This window comes from Trachypithecus francoisi, unplaced genomic scaffold (assembly GCF_009764315.1).
Source record: "Trachypithecus francoisi isolate TF-2019V2 unplaced genomic scaffold, Tfra_2.0 Lachesis_group1, whole genome shotgun sequence".
Lineage (NCBI taxonomy): Eukaryota > Metazoa > Chordata > Mammalia > Primates > Cercopithecidae > Trachypithecus > Trachypithecus francoisi.
Genome location: NW_022681454.1, coordinates 144,677,370 through 144,702,379, shown reverse-complemented (window position 1 = coordinate 144,702,379; position 25,010 = coordinate 144,677,370). Strand labels below are relative to the sequence as shown.

At 38.2% G+C, this 25,010-nt stretch overlaps 1 protein-coding gene across 2 annotated transcripts in view; it reads right to left on the bottom strand.

The window, feature by feature from the left end:
• Positions 1–25,010, bottom strand: part of ARHGAP10 (Rho GTPase activating protein 10) — a 343,992-nt gene that overhangs the window by 117,458 nt on the left and 201,524 nt on the right. Inside the window, exons 14-16 of one of the 2 annotated variants that reach the window (XM_033215447.1) lie at positions 18,707–18,781; positions 11,956–12,043; positions 3,460–3,518 (exon numbers count right to left, since the gene is read on the bottom strand). In XM_033215447.1, coding sequence (XP_033071338.1) covers positions 3,460–3,518; positions 11,956–12,043; positions 18,707–18,781 — 222 coding nt within the window. The remainder of the gene's footprint in view (positions 1–3,459; positions 3,519–11,955; positions 12,044–18,706; positions 18,782–25,010) is intronic. The other variant, XM_033215448.1, reaches the window with a different exon arrangement.

Here is a 25,010-nt window from a genome sequence, read left to right as displayed (position 1 = left end):
TCTGCTTATGATGCTGTGCCAACTAACAGAAACTGAAAAAGATGTGATCGTACAGCTTATCAAAGACACAAGGCAGATAAATACTAAATTATTTCAATATTGAAATGTCAAAAGTCAATGATACTGTAATTTTAGAAAGGCATTAGCAGTAAATAGCCAAGCACTTCCCAAGGGATAAAGGGCTTCAGTCAACAGACATCAAGTGTTGCATTTCTCCTATGGCGTTCGCATCTACTGTGAAATGAATACATCAGGCTAAGGGCGAGGCATGCCACTAAGCATTCAGTTCCCTTAATTCCTGGGTTCCTGAGCCCTTCCCCAGCAAGAATCACATGATTTTTGTCTTGCTTCCCAGGTAGGTTTATCAAAAAGGATAGAACATTCTGGTTAGGTAAACACCAATGTCTTGGCGCAAACACCAATGTCTTGGATCCGATTATAGTTATGCTTCTCATGATAAATAACCAAAGATCTTTGTGGTAATGATTTTGCTTCCCAAGTAACTTGATTACAGGAAGAAAGCACACAGAACATAGCAACATGAGTGTTTTGGTTTAAGTGACAGTGAAGAGTTTTTTTCTTCTGATGCAACAGGCATTCAGCCTTTAGTTGTCATTCTCGTACTAAGCACCATGACTCCAACCCTGAGGCATGAGTCCACTCTTACCAACATGATACAGCAAGGACTTTGAGGCCAAAAGGCTGACACACAGATCATGGCTTACACAACATTCTCAAAGGTAACAGACATCACGCAGTAAGACATCCAGCTAGACGCCTGCCTGCTAGCCTTCCTGTGGTGGACACAATCTTTTGTATTCCTCATAGACCAGTTAACTGCCTTTTTGTCTTACAAATTTCCACGTCAAAAGTCCATTATAGTCTCCCCCAAGATGGATCGTCTACTAGGTTCCTTTTATAAGTTTAGTTTGGAATTCAGCTAATGGAGAAAGTTACATTAACTCTTAATTTTCTCAAAGAAAAAAATTTTTTAACTTTTCCAATGCAGTCAACCTTTGACAGAAGTAAGTTGCTTTTTTTTAGAACAAGGAACATAAAACAAATGTGCCTTTTGTGGTGACAAAATAGAAACGAAATTTATATTTGTATCATGAACCCTAGAAATTAACACGGAGGTTCACAACAGGAAACTACAGGAAAGAAACTGATAAGAGAAAATGATGGGACCAGGAGAAACCTTGGGAACTCTCAGCAGGGACAGCAGAAGAGAAGAGACTATCTCATCGCCACAGAACAGATGGAAACCACTGCACATGACTGAGAAGAATCAAAAATTAGTTTTCAAGCTGGTGTGAGAGGTGGTAACAAAGACTGCTGATGCTTTGTAATTTTAGCAGTCAGTTCAGCTAACAGACACGAGCAAAAACAAGGTAAGCTGTCTCACTGTTCACAGAAAATTACAGCTTAACCACAATCCCGATTTTCCAACGGCATTCAAAAGGGGAGACTAATTTTGGCCATCTGATTTCTGTAACTATTTTATTTGATACTTAAAAGTCCATATGCAAAAGATTAGGAAGATCTGTTCCCACACTCTCTAAAAGAGGCAATGAGTACAGAGAAGGGTACTCAAGAGATTAAAATAAAAACTTGAAGTGTACATTGGAAACGTTGGCCCCTAAAATACACCTATTTAATACCTGTACTTTTTCTCATTAAATCAAGTTACTACAGGTCCCATTCCAACCATAATGGCACTTAGGTGCAAATCCATTGCAGTGATTACAGTAGAAACAGTATTTCTGTCTGACCGTCCTGTTATCCAAATTGCTGTGAAGACTATCGCAGCATTCCCACAAAGTCAGGAAGCAAAACACAAGGTACTGGTCCAACAGGTGATGATCTTGTCTGCGTTTCTACAATCCTTTTCACCACTCTGCTCAAAGATGCCTTCAACAAATTCTTTAAACTTATTTTCTACCACCACAGATTTTATTACCTCTTAAGATGTAAGCTCCTAGCTCTTAGGAACCTCTTCATTTGGTAAAACACACTGATATTCAAATTTCAAAAACACTGCCATCAGTAATGGGGCATGATGATAATACTAATGATTGTGGTCATTTAAAACCGTATTCCATAATCACTTTATCTTTCTCTAATTCTCAAAGGATTCTAGATTAAAATTGGCACTCTTCTGCTTTTTCCAGTCTCCAAGGCAAACAACATGAAACAATTGTCCTCCAATTAAGTTTAATTTCTCTTTCCCCAGTTTGCCAAAAATGCCACAGGGAAGAAATCAAAACAACTAAGCATTTACTTGAGTTTTTGCCGAGAAAATTTTCCCCCACTCCCTTGATCTCACAAATTCTCTTTTTGAAAAAATCCTCTCCCCATGTGAAAACAGAAGTGAATAGAACCCAGTTTTTGAAAAAGCCTCTTTTCTGTGTAGAGTCTAATAGGGCCTACACACTACTTCTTCTTGCAACACAGGAGGAACCTTTACACTGGCTGGGGCAGGGACCTCACAAGAAGGTAACATTTAAAGCAGTGTTCAGGCAGCAGTAACATTGGTCCCAAAGGGAATGTTCTAAGTTTTTCAACAGATTAAACTATGGAATATATCCAAGAGGAGAAAATAAAAGGAAATGAAAATACAATTACAGCTACTGTCAGTGCACCTGTGAAAACCAATACTGCAGGTTTTAACTCGTGGAACTAGGGTTCTGAATTTTAAATAAGGCTCCCTATAATCTGGCAAGTTACTTAACATGTATCAACCTTCATTTCCTTCACTATTAAATACCTAACACCAGCGTACTTCAGAAGACTATGATGATTAAACAACACGCGTCAAATATAAAAAGTGAGCCATATAACAGAAAACAAGAAAACCTCAAATGAGTATGACTCACAAAAAAATCAATCACAAAATTCCACCAACTATAGGCCTTTTTCACTTAACATTTGATCGCATACTAGTCACTCTGCATCAAATACCGTTTGGGGTTCCGGCATTATCTCATAATATTCCTTCTGTCTGTAATTTAGATCTGAGTATCTCTCTATGTGAAGCCATCTCCAATCTACTAATCTTTCCAAATCTACTCATCTCCCCAACCTTTCACAAGTTAAATACTTCTGTGTTCCCTCAGTGTTTTGCTCATGCCATTACTGTACATTTTGTAGTATAGTGAGGAGTAAGTAAGACCCAGTACTTTCTATGGAATTGTCTCATGGGGACAAGAATCCTGTCTTGGCTTTACATATCCAGTAACATAGTAGGAAATAATTAATGCATGCGAACAAATGAATGAATATACTGTCCCTTTTAGTCACCTTCTAAGGATGGGGGGAGGGACCAAACATCATTTAAAGTGATTTCTATTTTTAACACAAATTGCAGTAACAACAAGTTGAATTTTTCATATGGAAATTTTTAGTTTATGCTCACTACCAACTACAAAACTGTTCCTATGACCTTTACATAATACTTACTGGCTGGAACAATGAAATCTCCGTGTAACTCATAGGTCATGAGAGGCTCTGGAAGGCTCCTGTGTGAAAAGAACAGCTCAGAATTATCAAATAAATCCAAACAAGTCACTTCTGAGTTTTTTTTATGAAAAGATGTTAAATTTGTTATGCATTTCTTAATTAGTGTGTAAAACTTCCCTAGGGAATATCTTTACATATCAAAAAAGATACATAAATCAAACGGATCACTTTATCAACTGCTGTTGACACCAAGCACTAACAAAGCCTAAGCAGCCACAAATCCCTACTAGACCTAAGCATACAGTATTTCGTATCTAATCTCGGAAAGTACCTTTGTGAACATCTGGTTTGATATATAAAACTTCCTTCTACACATTAATGTATTTAAAGCCAAACATATTATCTAACCAAATGTAAGCAAACAATTTTGAAACACCATCTCTAAGATATTAGCTGAAGATTCCACAAAAAATACATAGAAAACATTAAACAAACTCAAATCTTCCCTGCTTATATTACAAAAATAAGAATTTATCTTTATGCCTATGAGAGATGAAATAAAATTGATGACAACTTTAAAAATATACACAGCATTTTCATAGTCTACAAAACAAGTTACATAAGGTAGTTTATTTTATCCTGTGATCAACAGAATGCTACAGTTCAGTCCACCTTGCTACATATCTTAAAATTATAAAAGACCAGAGCAACTAGCTTTATAAACACTTAAAGAATACCTAGACAAGTGTCGGTCTGTACAGCCTTTCTGGAGGGTAATCTTGCAAGATATTAAGAACTTTTAAGAGGTTACAATCCTGTAACTCAGACATTCTGTTTCAAATTTTTTTAAAAAATCAAAGATGCACAAACAAAATTTTTAACATATGCAAAGCCAAGAATATTGCCAGGAATAAAGAAGGCCACTTCATATTGACAAAGTGTCAACTCGTCTTGAAGCCAAAACAATACTAAATGTTAATAGATCTAATAAGAGAGCCCCAAAACATTCAAAGGAAAAACTGACAGAATTACAAGGAGAAATGGGCAAATACACAACTATAATCAGAGATTTAAATACCTCTCTGTTTCAGTAACAAGTAGAAAAATCAGGATACAGAAGATTTGAACAAAAATATCAACCAACTTAATCCAATCGGCATGTCCTTCACCTAAATGACACTTCACTCAAAAGCAGAACACACGTTCCCAGCACATACAGGCCATTTATTTTCCAAGATGAACCATATTCTGGGCCATGAAACAAATCTCAAAAACAAAAAGGGCTTAAGTCATACAGAGTTTCTTCTTTGATTACAACAAAAATTGAATTAAAAATCAGTAACAGAAAGATAGCTGGAAAACTCGAAAGAGAAGCTAGAAAGTATTCTGAAATGAACGCAATAAAAGCACAACATATGAGAATTTGAGGGATATTGGTAAAGCAGTACTAAGAGGAAATTTTATGCTACTAAACACCTATATTAAAAAAGAAGAAGGATGGTAAACCAAGGACTTCATTTTGTACCTTAATGAGCTATGAGGGGAAAAAAAGTGTAAATTAAGCCCAAAGTAAGTAGAAGAAGAGAAATAAAAATCAAGCAGAAATCAATGAAATAGAAAACAGAAAAATAGAGAAAATAAATTAATCCAAAACCATATCTTTAAGATAATCAGTAAAATTGATCAATTTAGCCAGAATGATTAGGAAATAAAAAAGAGAAAACAAACAATGCCAGCAATGAGAAAGGTGACTACAGAATCAGTGCAGATTCTGAAGTTATCAAAAATAAATACTATGAACAATTTTATGCCCATAAATTCAACAATTCAGATGAAAATGGACAAATGTCTTAAAAGACACAAGCCACCAAAGTTCACTCAAGAAGAAACAGATAACCTGAGTAGTCCTATTGAATTTGTAGTTAAAAATATTGCCAGTAAGAAAACTAGGGCCCGATGATGTCACTCAATGAATTCTACCAAGCAATTAAGAAAGAAAAACTACTGATTCTACACAAATTCTTCCATAAAATAGAAGAGGGAATAATTTCTAACTCATTCTGTGAGGTAAACTTTATCCTAATATCAAAGTTAAACACATTATGAGAAAGGCATTATGAGAAAACTACAGACCAATATCACTCATGAACATAAATGCAACTATTCTAAATAAAATGTTACTAAATCAAATTCCACAAGATAAATAAGTTGGGTTCATAACAGGAATATAATACTAGCATAATATCTAAAAATCAATGTACTTCACCAAACAAAAAGAAAACTGTATGATCATATCAATAGACAATTTAGGAGAAATACCCTCTCCCACAAATTGTACTAGAACTACTGGAGATCCCCATGCAAAAATGAACTTGAATTCATACCTCATATCTTATGTAAAAATTAACTCAAAATGGATCATAGAACTAAGCATAAAACCTAAAACTGTAAAACTTACAGAAGAAAACATAAAAGAAAACTTTTGTGACCTTGAATAAGTGCCAAGATTTCTTAATATAGCATTAAAAGCACAGTCCATAAAAAGAAAAAGTGATGAACTAGACTTCATCAAAATTAAAACTTCTCTTTGAAAGACACCTATTGAGAGAATGAAAAGAGGAATCACAGAATGAAGAAAATATTTGCAAAGCAGGTATCTAAGAAAGGACTTGTACTCAAAATATATTTTTTTAACTTTTAAAACACAATAATATGACAATCTAAGTTGTAAAAAATTGGGCAAAAGATATGCACAGACACTTCACCCAAGAAAATACATAAACAGAAAATAAGCACATAGAAAAAAAGTTCAACATTACTAGTTATTAGGGAAGTACAAACTAAAAGAACAATGAAATACTATCAAATACCAGTTAGGATGGCTAAAATGAAAAAGATTGACCAGCTTAAGAGTTGGCAAGAATGAAAAGGAAATGGAACTTTTGTACAGTGTTGGTGAGGATGTAAAGAAATACATCAACTTAGGAAGAAAGTTTGTTAGTTTCCCAAAAGGTTAAGCATACACTTACCACATGATCTCAATACTCCACTCCTGGGATTTATCCAAGAGAAACGAAAGCCTATGTCCACTCAAACATAGGTATACGAATGCTTTTAGCAGCTTTATGTGCAATAGCCAAAAGTTACAAGCAAGTTAAATATCCTTCAACAGATGAACTGATTTTTTAAAATGCTGGTTTATCTATAAAATCGTCCATTAGTTAGCAGTGAGATGCAATGAACTGGTGGTATATGCTACAACATAGATGAATCTAATATTCTAAGTGAAATAATACCAATTTCAAGTATATGCTGTATAATTCTACTTATATAAAATTACAGGAACTGTAAAGTAACACATCAGTAGATGAGGCTACTTCGGTGGGGTGAGAGATTTCAAAGAGTAGGAGGAAACTTTTGGGGGTAATAATGCATAGGGTCACTATCTTGATTATGGTGATGTTTCAGAGGTACACACATATCAAACTTATATGCAGCTTATTGTATGTCAACTATGTTTCAATAAAGCTGTCTTAAAAAAACAAATAAAAACAAGCCAAGCATGGTAGCTCACACCTGTAACCCTATTGCTTTTGGAGGCCAAGGCGGGAGGATCACTTGAGGACAGGAGTTCAAGATCAGCCTAGGCAACAAAGTGAGACCCTGTCTCTATTTTTTTTTAATGTTTTGAAAAGAAAATTGAAAAATAAAAAAATGTTTAGGTACATATATTCCTTACATACAATTTACAATGCTATAGTCACATACAAACACAAAATGACAACCAGAAACTAAAATTTAATGCACGAGTGAAAAAGTCCTGCTCTTATTTCCCCTCCCTCTCCTTTTCCCCTACATTCCCATTTCACAAAAGAAAATGAAAAAAAAAAAAAAAAATCAACTATACCACAGGCTAAATAAGGAGAAAAAAGGGCCAATCCAAAGAAAGTCTTCAGGAGGTTTGTTTCAAAATATGGAAAAGCAGGAGGTAACAAAGAAGAAAAATGGTTATCTAGCAGAGAAGGAAAGTTAAAGGGTGCTGAAAAGAAAAGCGGGGTCGGTCGGGGGGATTGAGAACCCTTAGAAAAACATTTCTTTTCCGATAAAAATGAATTTGTATCTGAATATCTTCTACAAGTTACTTATATCATTGCCATATGTCTAGCTAAGCAATGCAGCGTAAGAAAATAAATATTGTTAACATTAGGGAAGCAGCCATAAAAATGACAAGTTCCCCATACAGAATGTATGCTGAGTCACTGCAACTCTCAGCCTCCCACCTGACATGTTTTTGAGCCACCTCTCTTTGCCACTCATTGGGATCTGTTGGGGGATATAAATCATAATATTTACCTAAGCTGGCATTTCCCTCCCAAAAAGTCCCATTACAATTTCCAGGCTTAAAAGAAGTTTCCTCCAGGTAAAATCATTTGACTAGAAACATCACAAAACCACTCATTTGTCCCCTCACAACAGAAAACTGCTGTAAAGAATATGTTTCTGAAAATCAAAATAATGGTCTGCATAGATAAGAAATCATTCAGAGGGCTGGTATTCAGCTCTCTAAAACATGAGAAGTAAAACAAAAAAAAAAAAACAGTGCCTCAAGTCAGTAGACAGAAAAGGGAGATGCCACGCATTGGTCCACTGCACATACTTTTCCTTCTCCAAGACCCTGGAGGACCTGCTTCTCGTTTTAGTTTGGTGCTTTGGGGCTTTGGCTGTTTTCCTCCCTCCACCTCCACCATCCCATCCAATAAGATGGCTGGGTTATTTGCAGTTAGAAGAATTCAAGGGCAAGAGCTTTTTTGGGTGAGAAAAGCTATATTCAGCTTCACGCCATGGTGCCGTGAGTGACAGAGCTGGGGCTCCAACCCCGGCAGGCAGGCTGGCTGCAGACCTCCTGCTCTTGACCATCACACTGTATTACCTCTCATGCAGAAAGAAATACGCTTGCTTGGGCCAGAATCCTGTTGCCAAAATGGAGGTAGATAAAAACTCAGTTTTATCCCATTTGATGCATCACCAAAATTTTTTTTAAAAGTGTCAATTAAATCCTAATTACTGCATTTTCCATCGCTAAAAATAACATAGGGGGAAAGAACAGCAACCCAACTTTCAAATCTCCCAAGGCATCTGCCATCTTATGATAATTCACTTTATCACATTCAGGCAGAATGTGTATTTTGTTAGAAGTGAAGTTATATAATAATAACAGCTCATAATGTCGTTCTGTAGGCAATGTTTGTTTAAAAGTGAAATTCCATAGGATGAAGCAAGGTAATAAAATAAAAAGGCAGAAAAAGCAACACAAGACCAGGGGCAATAAGGAACTAGCTTCCGAGAATATCAAGATCCAAAAAGAAATCCCATGTACTAAATAAAAAGAGCCTCTAGTTTATTAAACAAATTCCTCCCACGCAGCAAAAGAAAAGAACCATATGGAATGGAGGAAAAAAGAAGGCAATTTGTTGCCAAAAAGGTGGATTTCCACCCTTAGTTTTCCATCATCTCAGTCAATCCCTTTACCTGCACTGCTATGAGTCTACCAAACAGTACAACGGATTTAAAGCGATCTCCTAGAGTGGCAGTACTTCTTCTGGTCAAGTTAACATGTGCAATTCATTGTATGTTTATATCCCTTACCTACTCTTTCCTTCATCTAATACAGCTTTCTCAATCTCAGAATTACTGAATTTTGAATCAAATAATTCTTTGTGGGGGGAGGGTGGGCTGCCCTATGTACTGCAGGATGTCAGATGCCACCAGATGCCAGGAGCACTGCAAACCAGCAATGGTGAAAATCAATAATGTCTCCAAACACGGCCAAACATCCCACTGGGTGGGCAAAATCATCCTCAGTTGAGAACCACTGTTCTAATTTCTCAGCCCCAAGTAGATGGGGATACTGCAGTGAACAAGACTTAAAAGATGCCTATCTTCAGGGAACTTAAATTCTAATCCTAGGTTTGGGAGTAACAAGATTCATTTTTACCATAATCCTCATCTAAACCACAGTTAGTCGCTATCAGTGGCAATACTGATATAAGTATACATCCCTTTATCAATTATGAATAACAATAGTGCACATAATAGTTTAAGAAAAAATTTAGAACAGTGGCTGAAAACATCTTCTTTATATAAAGCACTTGAAAATAGGTAATACATACCTATTACCCACGGATAAATTTTATATCATTAAAAAGTGGGACAACCAGACAACCCAGCCTGCCTGATGGTAAACACCAGAAAGAATATACCACCACTACCATGTATTCTTGAAATAAAAGAAAACCTGACTCTAACAAAGCCTATTGGAAAAATCTTTATCTACAGGACACAGGATGGCTAAAGAAACATGTTAAATGTTATCATGAAAATATAATCAAAAATGACCCAGGTTCATCAACAAATAAATGCCAGTGGTGGAGGAAGGGAGGAAATGCAGAGATTAAAAGAATCTTAAAACCTATCAACCAAGTGAAATGTTGGCACAGTTTAAATCCTGCAGGATTTAAACCAAATATAAAAAGGCTTTTTTGAAAACTGTTGGTAAAAATTGAACATAGACTGAATGCTGGATATTAATTTTGTGCAGAATATATTCTGATTGACTTTTAAAAAATGACTTTTTCAGGCCGGGCACGATGGCTCATGCCTGTAATCCCAGCACTTTGGGAGGCCAAGGTGGGCGGATCACGAGGTCAGGAGATGGAGACCATCCTGGCTAACACGGTGAAACCCTGTCTCTACTTAAAAAAAAAAACGAAAAAATTAGTCGGGCATGGTGGTGGGCGCCTGTAGTCCCAGTTATTCAGGAGGCTGAGGCAGGAGAATGGCGTGAACCTGGGAGGTGGAGCTTGCAGTGAGCTGAGATTGCGCAACCGCACTCCAGAGTGAGACTCCGTCTCAAAAAAAAAAAAAAAAAAAAAAAAAGTTTTTGAGATACTCAAGTATTTATGGGTACAGTAATATGATGTTTCAGAAAATCTTTAAAGTATTATATATAAAAAGTGGCAGGTAGATCCCAGCACTTTGGGAGGCTGACGCGGGTGGATCACCTGAGGTCAGGAGTTCGAGATTAGCCTGGCCAACATGGCAAAAAAAATCATCCAGATGTAGTGGCAAGTGCTCGTAATCTCAGCTACTGAGGAGGCTGAGGCAGGAGAATTGCTGGAACCCGGAAGGCAGAAGTTGCAGTGAGCCAAGATCATGCCATTGCATTCCAGCCCGGGGCCAACAGCGAGACTCTGTCTCAAAAAAAAAAAAAAACAGTGGCAGGTAGGAAGATTAATGAATTAAGAAGGATGGAATGTTGATAACTCAAGAAGCAGGATAATAGAGCCATGAGGGTTCATTACACTAACTTCTCATCTTATGTATCTGAAAATTTTTCATAATTTTTTAAAATACAAAATATGTCATATAAAGTGGATTCCAATGTATCCACTGGAACCAAAATAACTTTTACCTGGAAAACAACCCTATGTATGGTTAAAAAGAACTGGTCCTGAGGCCGGGTACGGTAGCTCACACCTGTAATCCACACTTTGGGAGGCCAAGGGAGGCGGATCACTTGAGGTCAGGAGTTTGAGACCAGCCTGGTCAACATGGTGAAATCCCGTCTCTACTAAAATTACAAAAATTAGCCAGGTGTGGTGTGGGAAGCCTGTAATCCCAGCTACTCAGGATGCTGAGGCACGAGAATTGCTTGAACCTAGGAGGCAGAGGTTGCAGTGAGCCAAGATCGTGCCACTGCACTCCAGCGTGGGCAAAAAGAACAAGACTCCATCTCCAAAAAAAAAAAAATATGGTCCTAGGTCATTTGTTTGCCACGGAAAATCTAAGTCCCCAACAGAACCACAGCATATAAAAATTGCAGTTGTGATCTTTTTTCATTTTTTTAACTGTCTATATACTTGCTCTTCATCTAACCCTGAGCTTACCATTATTTTCTTTAAAAAAAAAAAAAAAAAAAAGTCACTCATAAAAAATGCTACCCTCTCCTAACTCTAGTACTAAATATTTTCTATTATCAATAGAAAACAACTTTATCTTAAAACCTCACCAAGTAAACTTCTTTTTAAAGAGCTTTGCATTGACATGTCATAAGCCTTAAGTTCAAATCATTTAAACTTTAAAAAATCATTTCAGCACAAAATATAAAGACATAATGAATTCAATAAATAGCCTTCATTCCATCATCAGCCTCAAAGAGTTGTTTCATAGTGTTTAATTCTTAAAATGTACATCCACAAGAAACGTCTATTTCAAAACCCAAGTCTATGTCAATTTCTGTTCTGTTGCAATTTACTTAATTACTGATGTTTACCCACCAGTTACCTTTCCTTCTGGGACACTGAGACACCTGAGAAATTTTCCCTTTTAAAGTAAGGCTTCATTTAAGTATTGATATTTATGTACACAATTGGCATCTGTTGTATGTTACAGACCCCAATAGTCCATTCTTCTATCTTGCTGCTAAGAAGTGCTTACCTCAAATACTGTTTCAGGGCACTTGTTATTGTCTTCACTTCCCAATCTGCAGAATTCTCCAGGTCCACCTCATGGCACGTTTTTACATCTAGTGAGCAAGCAAACAACAAAAAAAAATTAAAACCTTGAACATCAAAGGTCCTCTTGTCTAGCTTACAAAGCTTCCATTTTTAAATGAGCAAACCACAATCCTGCAGTTTCCTAGGAAAACATTATATATACAATTTCTCTAAAATACTATAAGATACGTTCTATGACTACACACTTCTGGCACTTCAGAAAATCTGTAGTAGAGATCAAAGCAAAATAAGAGATGGGTTGGGAGTAAGGAAGAATTAGACATAGTGAATTATTTCAACACCCACAATGTATTTCATGTATAGCTATTATCATCATCGTTTGTATTTCATGTATAGCTATTATCATCATCGTTAACAGTATCACTCAGTAGCCTCGGCTTCTAGCAAGTGGCACTTTCAGTTGTATGCATATGATTTGTTTTAGGTGGCACTGCTGCTCTCATATTGTGTACTGATAGAGGCAGGAGACAGCCAAATAAGTAGGGTAGAATCCCCAGAGAACCTCCGACCCACCCAGGTCACTGTGCACGTGAGGCTTGCCTAAACATGCCCACGGTGAAAATTTCGGTCTTTAACACATGCTCAGTAAAGGAAATACATCAATGTGGAGTGGCTCAGACTAAGGGCCCATATGCACACTGCGGGAACAGGGCGGAGCTACTGGGAATTCCTGCCTTATGCCAAGGAGGAGCCAGACCTCTTCAACTCATGGGTGGTGGCCTTGCATTCAATATGAGAGGTGGGAGCCGGCTGGTGGGACTCCCTCTCTTTGCTGAGAGCTCCCCTTTAGCTCAATAACTTCCACTCTCCTCACTTTTCACTGTGTCCGCATGTCTGATTTACTCTGGTGGTAACACAAAAACTCGGATTTAGCCGAATCAGGGAGCAAAAAACATCCTGCATCATTATGACACAGAAAATTACGGGTGGCACGATGAATGGCAAAATGACTATCAAAATGGCAACAAACTGGTGAAAGGATGATAAACTTAGTCTCAGATTTTCAGCATTTCTGTTCATTAGATTATCTTTCTGAAATTACTATACGATCAACCAAAACAGAAAATGACTAGATAGAGACTTAAAAAGTCATTTACAGTTAACCTTTCACATTAACACTATAATATATACACTCATCCGGGAAATATTTACTGGAAGCCTCTGTGTAACACTCCAGACATTCATTCTAACTTAAACTAGTTTTCTTTATCCAAATAGTGCGTACTGATGTGTTTCTTACAAACATCCTTTCAAATGATAAGTCAATAGGGTTGCTCCTTTATAAAGTAAAAGAAAAAAATTAAATTCAAAATGGCTAGTAAGTTCTAAAGAAAAGGTACGTGGTACCAAGAAAAAAAAAAATAGGAGATGGGAGAGTTAGTAGGTTGTGGAAAGGAAAGCGTCAATCCTGGGAGAACTAAAATGAAAGGATGGCAGGAAAGGCAAACCCCTAAGGAGTATGGTGGCATCTTTGACTCATATAACTCTGGGCTGGTCCACTCAGCTGTGGCATGGTGGCGGGGGGAGAGCAGCATGCGTATCAAAAAGCTGGGCTTACATGCCTCTAACAACCTGGCCCAGCCATACTACCATAAGCGAGTTCCAAACCTATCTGAACTTCAGATCTTCATCTGCACAATGGAAATACTGTAAATGCTCTCACAGAACTATTAAGAGCATCAAGGTAAATGAAGAATGTATACAGATTTCCATAAATAATTAAATGTAGTAAGTTATTAGCACTGCTGAGTCACTAAAAAATATAAGCAAGCAGTGATGGTACCTGCCCAAAGGCAGGAGGCAGGAAATGGGTTATGACGAATGATAATGAGCCATCAATATCAATTTGCCTGGTTTTCTACACGCCTACTATGCAAAGGAGAAAATAAGAGATTCATGGAAAAGACTGTTTCTCCCTCACTCCACGATGATGTCTTAACTAAGACGAAAAAAAACCTACTTGTTTCAAGGTTTTTTTCCTCCCTTATACTGTATTTGTCTTCATAGAGAAGGAAACATCTTGTTAGTATTTCCTTTTTAAAAACACTAAAAAGAAAAACCTGTCAAAATGGGACCACCACATTAAGTCATGCATGCCACTTAAAAAGTTTTAGGCTTGGGATGATGAAGGGTGGATGATAACTCAATGTTGGGTTGAAACTTTCTGAAGATAAAGTAAAACAGGAAGTGATGGTTATTTCACAGCCATAGTATCATACATATGAGGTCAGTTACTCAAAGGTCTGAAGACTTTTAAAGCACTTCAACATTTCTTGATTACAGCAACTGACAGCAATATGCAATAAACTACAACAATGGCAATTGACACTGATTACATTTTGATCAGTTCCTACAATTCAGAACTCATTTGTTACTGAGCTTGTCAGACAAGCCACAGATACATTCAAGAAATCAAATTAAGCACCCTGATTAAAGGTGCAATCCTTTATAACTAGGACTAAATAATTCTGTTCTAAAGCCTTTGCCAACCAATTACTTCAGTAACTGAATATTCTCTCTCTCATTAAATCAATTATTTAAATCTCATATTAACATACAAGTCAGATAACATTTTCAATCAACTTGCTACCAGCAAACCACCTTTTTAAAATCCAAGAGGCTTCTAAAGGAAATCTTTTATTTCCAGCTTTCTACCAAATTATGATTCTGTATTTTGAGAATCATATTCTTTCCATGGAAAAATAAGCCATCATTCTAAATTCATGGAATAAAAAGCAGCTGTCATATCAGAAGCAAATGACTACATAGCGTCTATGTTACTCTCTCTTAAATTTTCACTGTTTTCAAATAGCTCAATCATCCCTAGCAGTCCTTTACAATCAGTAAATGCACTGGGACTAGGCAGAATTTAATAATTATTTGAGATTCAAACGTGAAAATACATTTGGAGGGTTTTTGCTTCCTTTCTGACCAAGGAAGGACACTTCATGGATTTGTTACAAATCTGAACTAACAAGCACAGATAAAAAGAGTTGACTTTTTATTTGGGTGAACGTTTCACACTTACATAACCACTGGTCATTTTTTTTGAAACTGAAAATCTGCAGCCCCACCTAAATGCAAAGTGCAATTTTATACAGCTGCTAGCACCCTACTCAACACTGACTTAGGTCCAATTTTAAAGTACTTGAAAAAGCACAATGAATGGATGAATTTTGAAAATATGTCTTATAATAAAAAATCAGATATTTTTCAGCTACGTTAGTTCACTTTTTTCCCCAATCTATGCAACAAAGTTGTCCTACAAAGGAAACAAGGTAATGGTTTTCAAGTAAAACTCTTATCGTTCCTTGTTTTTTGTGGTTTTATGTGTGAAAATAAAGTCATCCAGCCCTTCTTGCAAATCAGATTTAGAATTAACCACTGAGCTCACCAGACCACACAAGCTACTACCACATTTTCTCACAATTTCCTCTTCTCCTGCTCTGATGTTTTCAAGTAAAGTAGGGAAGAAGGAATAATGCGTAACAATTCCATCTCCTATCAGTTCTAATCTACCATGAACTATTGTAATTGATATTTTACATTCTCACTCCATTTACTAAAAAACCATGACTCACCCAAAGACAACTCATCTGATATTTCTCCCTGCCTTTCCCAACTGTGCTGTTTCTACTTCATAAAAACAATAACAACTTCTACCAAATCTGTGCGCCCTGTCTTAGAGGCTGCAAAATGGAAGAAAAAGGCAGTCATTTGCTCATATGGGCATGTTCTTTCAGCACCTTAAGAAGCTTGGTCCAGGGAAAGGCTCAGAGGCTGCTGGAAATCCAGTGTACAGTTGCCTTAGGCTCCCAGAGAGGAAGAAAACTAAGAATGCCCTCTCATCACCAGGTGGAGCAAGGCAGCTGCCTGCTCCTTTACCTGGCCTCGAGGAGAGTAACTGCCTCTCTATTTAGACAATTTTGTATGTCAATGTCATTGCTATTTCATGCCAGCTGGGAGATAGGAGAGAAGGAAAGAAGGGGGAGAAAATAAAGAGGATAAGGAGGGAAGAAAGGGCAGGAGAAGGAAGGAGAGAAGGAAAATGGAAAGAAACATTTTTCTCTATTTTAATATGAAATATGAAGGGAAAAACACACCAGAAAAAAGAGACAAATGAAAAAACATGCAAGAGATTAAGCATATAATGTTTTAGAAATCATTATAAACTTTTACACGAGTAAAGAAGACTTAAAACAGTTCAACAAACAATACAAAGTATTTTGTGTAAAAATGGCAATAAAAAATTCTAAAGTAAATAATTACCTCTCAAGAACTACAGAGAATTAGGTAAATGGCAGCTCTCCTCAAAAAATAGTACATGGCTTGGGACTGTTTCTCAAATACTTAAAAATTAAATTATTTCCCATTTCTACAAAGACAATGCACTACAAACAAAAGGTTCTTTGAAAAAAATTCAAATTTGAAATAAACCTATTACCTTCAAGGATGATAATAATAAACACTAATTATTTAAAAAAGCAAAGTTAAAAATTTGGCAGACCCACACAACTTTTTCCTCTTCAGGATATATATGTAACCCTCTAACAACACAGCAAAATGGGAAAAGTTGGAGAAAAACAATACCCCTAAGATTATGTAGACATGACTATTCAAAACTCTAAAACCCTTTTTTTGGAAAAGCCATTAAATTATTCCCATTTGAGCACTCAATCTGGATAAAAGGAAAGAAATAAGGAAACATTAAAGTGATTAGGAAACAGCAAGTAAATATATTTTGTCAAGGGCTAAGGTTTGTATTGGTAGCATAAGGTAATAAATGATATTAATGCTAATGAAAATCCAAAGTTTTTGATTGATAATCTTAAATTCATAGAAGGAATTATTTATAGATCATTCAAAACAAAGGTATATTGTGTAAGCCTCTTAAATGAATGGCTTAATGAGGAGGTAACAAGTCAGTAACTGTCTCACATCAATTCTCTAACTTTCCTCTGTTTGCAAAATGGTATTACTGAAAACATAAGCATTTCCCTTGCCAGCAATATGTATGAGGTTGCGTCACACTTATGTCCTGGGCTTCTCTACTCTGAGGCTCATGAAAAGTAGAAATAGTTTTCCAGGTCATGAATTTTTTGAGGGTTTAGATATTTAACAACACCTTGTAAGTTAAGGACTGGCTTGGGACATTTCCTATGAGCAGAGCAAACTACCACGCTGAGTTGAGCAGTGCTGTACACGTAGAATTTTATGAGATGACCAACAAATTTTGAGACAGCTTAACACTTCAAGGTGACCACAGAAAAACCCTTGTTCAAACTTTCCTTGAACAGGAACAAGATGATAATAAAAATAATGCCAGGTCCTTAGGATCAATTTACCACCAAAATGTGCCTTTCAGTCCACATTTCCCATTCTGATATCAACATACTCCTCCAGTTCTAATCATCATAACACCATCTTGGAAATGAAAGAAGTGTTTCTAATTTTAAAATTAAGTAAAAGCAGATGCTGTAGTCCCATTAAATTCTTCCAGCTGCTACTGAACCACTGGCAACCTGAGTCTATTTAATTTGGAGACCACTAATGGTAAAAAGGAAAATCTGACTGCCAAAATTGCACACCCAAGTTAAACCAGAGAGGCAGAAAATGAAAACAGCTTATGGAAGTGAATGTATTCTAATAAGGCTCTCCAACTGATGATGGGCAATTTTTCCTGTGGTTAATAGCTTACAAAAGATTGTTGCTTATTAAATCCTTAATTCAAATATAGCCAAACAAGCAATCCTATCCGTAGCATGGCAGTTGATTTTATTCAACTTGGCTCATGCTTCCTAAAAATGAGTCTTTGCTATAATGCTTTAAGATGCTGACAGGTTGGAATGTATTCACAGCACACCTGAGGGCATTGTTAATATTGATTAATGAAAGTAAGATATCAAATAAATTAATATGTAGCAAGATCATAATGACAGATTGGTTTGATACACAGGCCCTCTAGCCTGATGAGTTATCATCACTCTTCAAGAGGCAGCCTGTTTTGGGGTGGGGGAGAAATGGAGTGTCTTACAGGTGGCAATGAACTGACAGCAGTGTGTAATGTAAAAGCGCTTTGTCATTCACATAACGTCTGGGGTAATGAAATGAATTCACTCTCTGGCTTCCTCTAGTCTGCGACGCCAAAGAACACTGTGTTATCAGCACAGATGGAGCATGCATGGTTCTGGAGGAGAGCCTGGTGTGAACTACAAACAAGCCACTGTGAATACCAATGAATCCCTGAGAATCAGACCCTTGCTGTCAAATGACAGTTTTGGAAGCTCCATAAAAATGAGCTAGTCCCAGTGGTCTTGTCCAACCAAATGTACTGTCACAATTGTGGACAGGCTATTTGGAAACCACGCAAAGCATAGAGGCCTGACTGCCACTTTCCTGTGAGAAGCAAGCACATGAAGACAGTCAACCAGGGGGTGCATTCTTTTTTCTTTCATTTCTTAGTAAGAGGTAACAGACAATCTATCAATCTATACTGATGCAAATACTAATCTACTTCTGTGGTTCAATTGTCTCTGCTCAGCAGAAAACTCCTGTAGAAAGTAGAGGAATGGAATTGCAAGTATTCTCCACATTACTATGAAATATTAAGCTGTGAAATCAATGAACATATACAAATAACACATGGAAAAATGATTAGAAAAGAGGCATACCCATCAACATACTCAGAAGTCTCTGGACCTTTGAACTCACCCCTACAACTCTGTACAATCCTTGGTCATTTATACCTATGGGAAGAAACAAACTATTAGCAAAATAGAAGACTATCATATTTTAAAAGCCATCAAAGAGCTGCATTCAGAATCTTTGCTAAGTAACATTAGCAGCATTCCTGTTAACTATAAAAATAACCTTTGAAAAAAGCAAGTATTTAACAACTTGTTTTACTAGCTTTTTATCTGTAAGCTGTGGTTAAAAAATAATCTCAGCAAACAATGTTCCATGTGGACAAAAATGAAATGCCTCAATGCTAGTAAGTTAGTTAAGTATCATGGATACATTGAAATGAATACCAATCCAATTTGTAAAGCTGCACTACAACTTTTATGTTTATTGTATTTACTTGTTTACATATTCAAACGTTTTAGCCTTTTAAAAATATGGTGATGATTAGTACACAGAAAGAAATCATTGTTTGGACGATTCTTGAAAACCATGGAAATTCACTCGAAACTAAAGCAAAACTGTAATTTTTTTAAAGTTGTTACAGGCCCTGTCCAGTGAGGAGCTCTGAAACTTCAAATCAATAATCACCGCAAAGTATACTGCAAAACGAAACAAATCAATGCATCCTCTCTCTCTACAGAGATCTGAAAACAAATTGTCCCTGAGAACAAGAGACATATAAAAGGTACTGTCAAACATAATTTGGTATGCTCAACAAATATCCTTATCATTTGGATTCTGATCTGAACAAATCAATGATGAAAAGACATTTTTGATGCAATTAGGAAACTCTGAGTGGCACCAAGGATATGTAAGAAAATCTCCATTTGTTCAAAGTTGCATCCTGAAAGGGGTGAAAGTAGCCTTACATTTACTTTAAGAAGGAAAAAGGGATAGATGAAACAACTGTGGCAAAATTCTGATAATTATTGAATCTGGATGAGTATATGGGAGTTCATTATACCAATCTCTCTACTTTTTTATGCTTGAAAATTTTCATAGTAATGACTTCCAAAAACTGTGACTTATATTTACTTCTCAAACGAGTTGCAGCTTTCTGGCTGTGTGTTTATTTTTCTCCACTATAAATGTTAAAGCTAACAAGAACACAACTGGCTGACAGGCAGATGATGCCTCTAATCCCCAAAGTTTCCAAAACAAAATAACACAACAAAAGGCCATGGAATTTGCCCACGAGGGTTTACTTTCTTTTCACCTCCCTGCTTGGAGTGACGAAAAGAATACTAGTCAGAGTCTAAAGAATTGGATTCAAGTCAGTTCAGTCACTCATGAGGAAGACAGGAAACCTCTTGGAGTCTCTATGCTATATCTGAGATCAAGGACTGCATCCTATACCCTATGTGATGCTGGGAGAGAAATGAGATGATACTAACAGGTGTCCTATAGATGGTAACTCACAGTGCACATACAAAAGCATTCGTTCTTCCTTGCCAAGTTTTGTCCCTTCTTTTTCTCTTTGCTTTTTTAAAAATTATAGTTACATATACTATTTTTTTTTTAACTTTTAAGTTCAGGAGTATATGTACAGCTTTGTTACATAGATAATAAACCTGTGTCATGGCATTTGTTGTACAGACTATTTCATCACCCAGGTACTTAGTACTCATTAATTATTATTCTTGATCCCCTCCCTCTTTCGACCCTCCACCCTCTCATAGGCCCCAGTGTGTGTTGTTCTCCTCTATGTGTCCATGAGTTCTCATCATTTAGCTCCCACTTATAAGTGAGAACATGTAGGGTTTGGTTTTGTATTCTTGCATTACTTTGCTAAGGATAATGGTCTCCAGTTCCATCCATGTCCCGGCAAAGGACATGAACCTCGTTCCTTTTTAGGGCTGCATAGCAGTCCGTGGTACCTTATGTACCACACTTTGTTTCTTTTGGAGATGGAGTTTCACTCTTGTTGCCCAGGCGAGAGTACAATGGAGTAATCTTGACTCACTACAACCTCCGCCTCCCAGGTTCAAGTGATTCTCCTGCCTCAGCCTCCCAAGTAGCAAGGATTACAGGCATAAGCCACTGTGCCCAGCTAATTTTGTATTTTTAGTCGAGACGGGGTTTCACCATGTTGGTCAGGCTGGTCTCAAACTCCTGACCTCAGGTCATCCACCTGCCTCAGCCTCCCAAAGTGCTGGGATTACAGGCAAGAGCCAATACGCCTGACCCCACATTTTCTTTATCCAGTCCATCACTGATGGGCATTTAGGCTGATTCCATATCTTTGCTATTGTGAGTAGGGCTGCAATAAACATACATGTGCATGTGTGTGTATAATAGGGTGATTCATATTACTGGGTATATACCCAAAGGAATATAAATTCTCTTCGCTTTTTATTCTTTATTTTTTAAGTTTTGCAAATGTCCTATTTTTCCTTCTGTTAAAGGCTGAATTGTATCCCCCCAAATTCATCTATTGACATCTTAATCCTCAGTACTTCCAAATTTGACTGTATTTAGAAATAGGTCTTGGAAAAAAAAAGGTAATTAAGTTAAAATGAGGTCACCAGGGTGGGCACAAATCCACCATGATTGGAGGCCTTGTAGGAAGAGATGAGGACACAGACATGTACAGAGGGGGACGATGGGAAGACACAGGGACAAGAGAGCCACTCCCATGCCAGATAGAGGCCTCAGAAGAAATCAACCCTGCTGATAGCTTAATATTGGACTTGTAGCCCCCAGAATTGTGAGAAAATTGATTTCTATTGTTTATCAGCAACCCCCATTCCCAACCTTTTAGGCACCAGGGCCCGGTTTCGTGGAAGACAATTTTTCCACTGACAGGGGTGGGGGATGGTTTCAGAATGATTCAAGCGCATTACATTTATTATTAGATTCTCATAGGAGCACACAACCTAGATCGCTACATGTGCAGTTCACAATAGGGTTTGCACTCCTATAACAATCTAATGTCCCACTGATCTGACAGGAGGCGGAGCTCAGACCATAAGGCTCGCCTGCTGCTCACCTCCTGCTGTGGGGCCTGGTTCCTAACAGGCCACAGTCTGGGGATTGGGGACCCCTGGTTTAAGTTACCCAGTCTGTGATACTTTATTATGGCAGCCCAAGCAGACTAATAATTACTCTCTATCTCATTAGAGCTTAAAGAACCAGAAGAGCAAAGGTTAGCCCTTAGTCTAAGTCTACTCAGAACTCTAAGGAGTCATAGCAGCAGAGGCACACCTTCCTGAAAGGGAGCGCTCAGTGACTACAAGGGAGGATAAGGAGGCTGCAAAGCCCTGCCAGGAGTTGGGAAAAAGAAACGGAAGTTGCCAAGAAACACAAAAATCAGAGACCTTTTGAGCCTGATACAGGAAAAAAGATTGAGCCTCATTCCTTCCTTCTTTTTGGAAGCCAGAAGGACATGTCCAGATGGTTTAAAATACCACAGAGTTTCAGTACTACTCTAGTTAAGAAACCTAAAAGTGTTTGACCTCAGTGGTAGAAGCCAAAAGAGCAAATCATACTCTGCATTCAAACAAACATGCCTCTGTGAAAAGGGCCCAAATTATATGGAAAGATGAAATAAGAACACCACTTCGGCAATAATAATCACTCTGTGCCGGTAATTACTATCAAATAATTGATCAAGTTCAAATTCATCAACCTGAGAGAAGTACAGTTAATTGCTAATGCATACTGAGAGGTGCAAGGGGGAATTAAAGCTACTCAACACAGTTTTTACATTTTTAAATGAAATTTAAATAAACCTTGCACAAAAGCAGCTTGGAAATAGCACGTAAAATACACTCCAGTCTTGTTGGATTTTCTATTTCTTGCTACACTGTTCTCAAAGGCTCTGAACTAAATGAGAGGTGGAACATTCTTTTTATCTATGAACACATATATGTTCATATAAAAGGCATCAAACACATTTTAAGGATATAAACCAACCAATACGCCAAGGCATATTAGCGAGTTTATCATGTCCTTTCCAGCTTATTTTCCAAATTTCCCTGTCAACCAAAGGGATCACTATTTCTGATCAATAAGTATTAGAAATTTGAAATCTTTAACTTCTTCCCTGTCACTTTCCAAATGCAACAAGTCAATGTCCACTCTTTCTTCAAACTTCAGACTAATTTCTGCCTCTTCAACACAGTCTTGAATTTCATGCACACACATTTATTATGGAATCCCTAAAAAGAAACACACAACTATAATCCATTCTGAACACTGTCTTCTATCTTCTTATTTTCAAACCACTATTATTATCTAACATTCCCTGGATCCCCATTTAAGAGCAAGCCTTCAGATCCAGCCCACATCCTCTAGCCTTAACAAGTATGTAAGGCACACACACGCACACGTCCATGCCGGGCCTCACCTCATCTTCCTACAGGGACTGCAGTGTATTCAACTTAATCACCACAGACGGCTTGACCATCACCCACAAATAACCAAGTTCATTGCATCCTCTGCGGCTACATTCAGGCTGAAGTCTCCCCAGTAGGAATGTTCTTCCCCTTCTCTTCACAGATTTATTCAACTGTCATATATTTATTCATCAGATATGTGCCAGGTGCTATTCTGGTTGCCCAAGATCCGACAGTCAGTAAAATTCCCATCTAAACCTTCAAAATCGGATAAAAATCCCCTTTTTGACACCAGCCCACAGTGACATTCCCTTCTTCTAAACATAACTCATAATTAATTCCTTTTAACACTTGATTACATTTAAGCATTTTTAGTTTTAAGACAGGGTCTTGTTCTGTCACCCAGGGTGGGATGTAGTGGTGTGATAACAGCTCACTGCGGCCATGACCTCCGTGGATCAAGCAATCTTCCCATGTCAGCTCCTCGACTAGCTGGGACTACAAGCACATGCTACCACACTTGGCTGAATTTTTTATTTTTTTTGTAGAGAGGGGGTCTCACTATGTTGCCCGAGGCTGGTCTCAAACTCCTGGCTCAAGTGGTCCTACTGCCTCAGGGCATCCCAAAGTGCTGGGATTACAGGCAAGAGCCACTGCACCCACCAGGGTACATCTTAAAACAAGTCCACAATCTTAAGTCACAATTCCCAAAATCAAAAATGTTCATAGATAGAGGAGTGGCATCACCAAGATGGTGGCATAGAAAGTAACCTGCTCATATCCCCGTATGACAGCAAGAATTCCATATCCATCCATCATCAAATTCTGAGGGCATCTCAGGATTCAGGTAAAAGTTTCTGAAACCTTGGAGGAGCCCAAGACCTGGGAGGGTCGCTTTGAGAGTGCAGACCAACATCCAGGTGGCTGATGTGCCACAAGCTTGCTCCTAGGTTCAAGCATGACAGTGGTCCAGTCCTCCAAGGGACTTGGCTACAGCCCTGTTTGGCCTTGAGCCTGCAGCTGAAACTATCTGCCAAGGGGTCCAAAAGGAATCTTGTACACTGGTGCTTTGGCAGAAAGGTTTGTCTGCATACTAACAGTGGTCTCAGCAGTGAACCAGAGATTTGCCCTGTGGCTTCACTCCAGGCCCCTCAGCCAAAGTCCCAACTCAGAGCTGCTCGCACAGGGACCCAGAGGGAGACTCATCCATGTCTCGCAGCCTGGAAGCCTGAGCCTTCCAGATGGGCTTGCCAACCTCTGCCCCACAATAGATCCTATGGGGACCCAGGCTCAGCTCCCGCCCCTCCCACTGCAATCAGGGAACAATCTTGTGTTGAGACCTACTAGGAGACATACACCCAAAAGAGCCTGGCTCTCCAGCCTCTGCCCCACAGCAGATCCCAAGAAGGCCTCATCTCAACTCCAGCCCATTCTGCTACAGTCAGAAATTCATACCACCCATGCAGAGACCTGCTGGGACACACACCCATCTGGACCAGTGGAACAGTCTTCTGGACTCAGGTCCTTGGCCAGTATTCCCACACAGTCCCAGTACTTCTGGAGTCTTCCCCAGGTCCATCTGGGGCAGAAAGCCACATCAACTTCTGAGTCCTGAAGAGACTTGTGGCAAGCCTGGGCTTAGAGCATCCTCTAGTGCTGAGACAGCTGTAGTGGTCACAGCCTCAGGAAACCCAAGAGTCAGTCAGCTTAGAATCCTGGAAGGCCCTCTGAAGAACAGGCACAAAGCCAGACGGGGTAGATGAAAATAGCTAATCCCTCAATGCGCAAACACTCAAACACTGTCACACATCTACAAGCATCGAGAGCATTCAGGGACTGGCACAGTGGCGAGTGCCTGTAATCCCAGCTACTTGGAAGGCTGAGGGAGGACTGCTTGAGCATAGGAGTTCAAGGCCGTAGTGTGCTATGACTGCACCTATGAATAGTCTCTGCG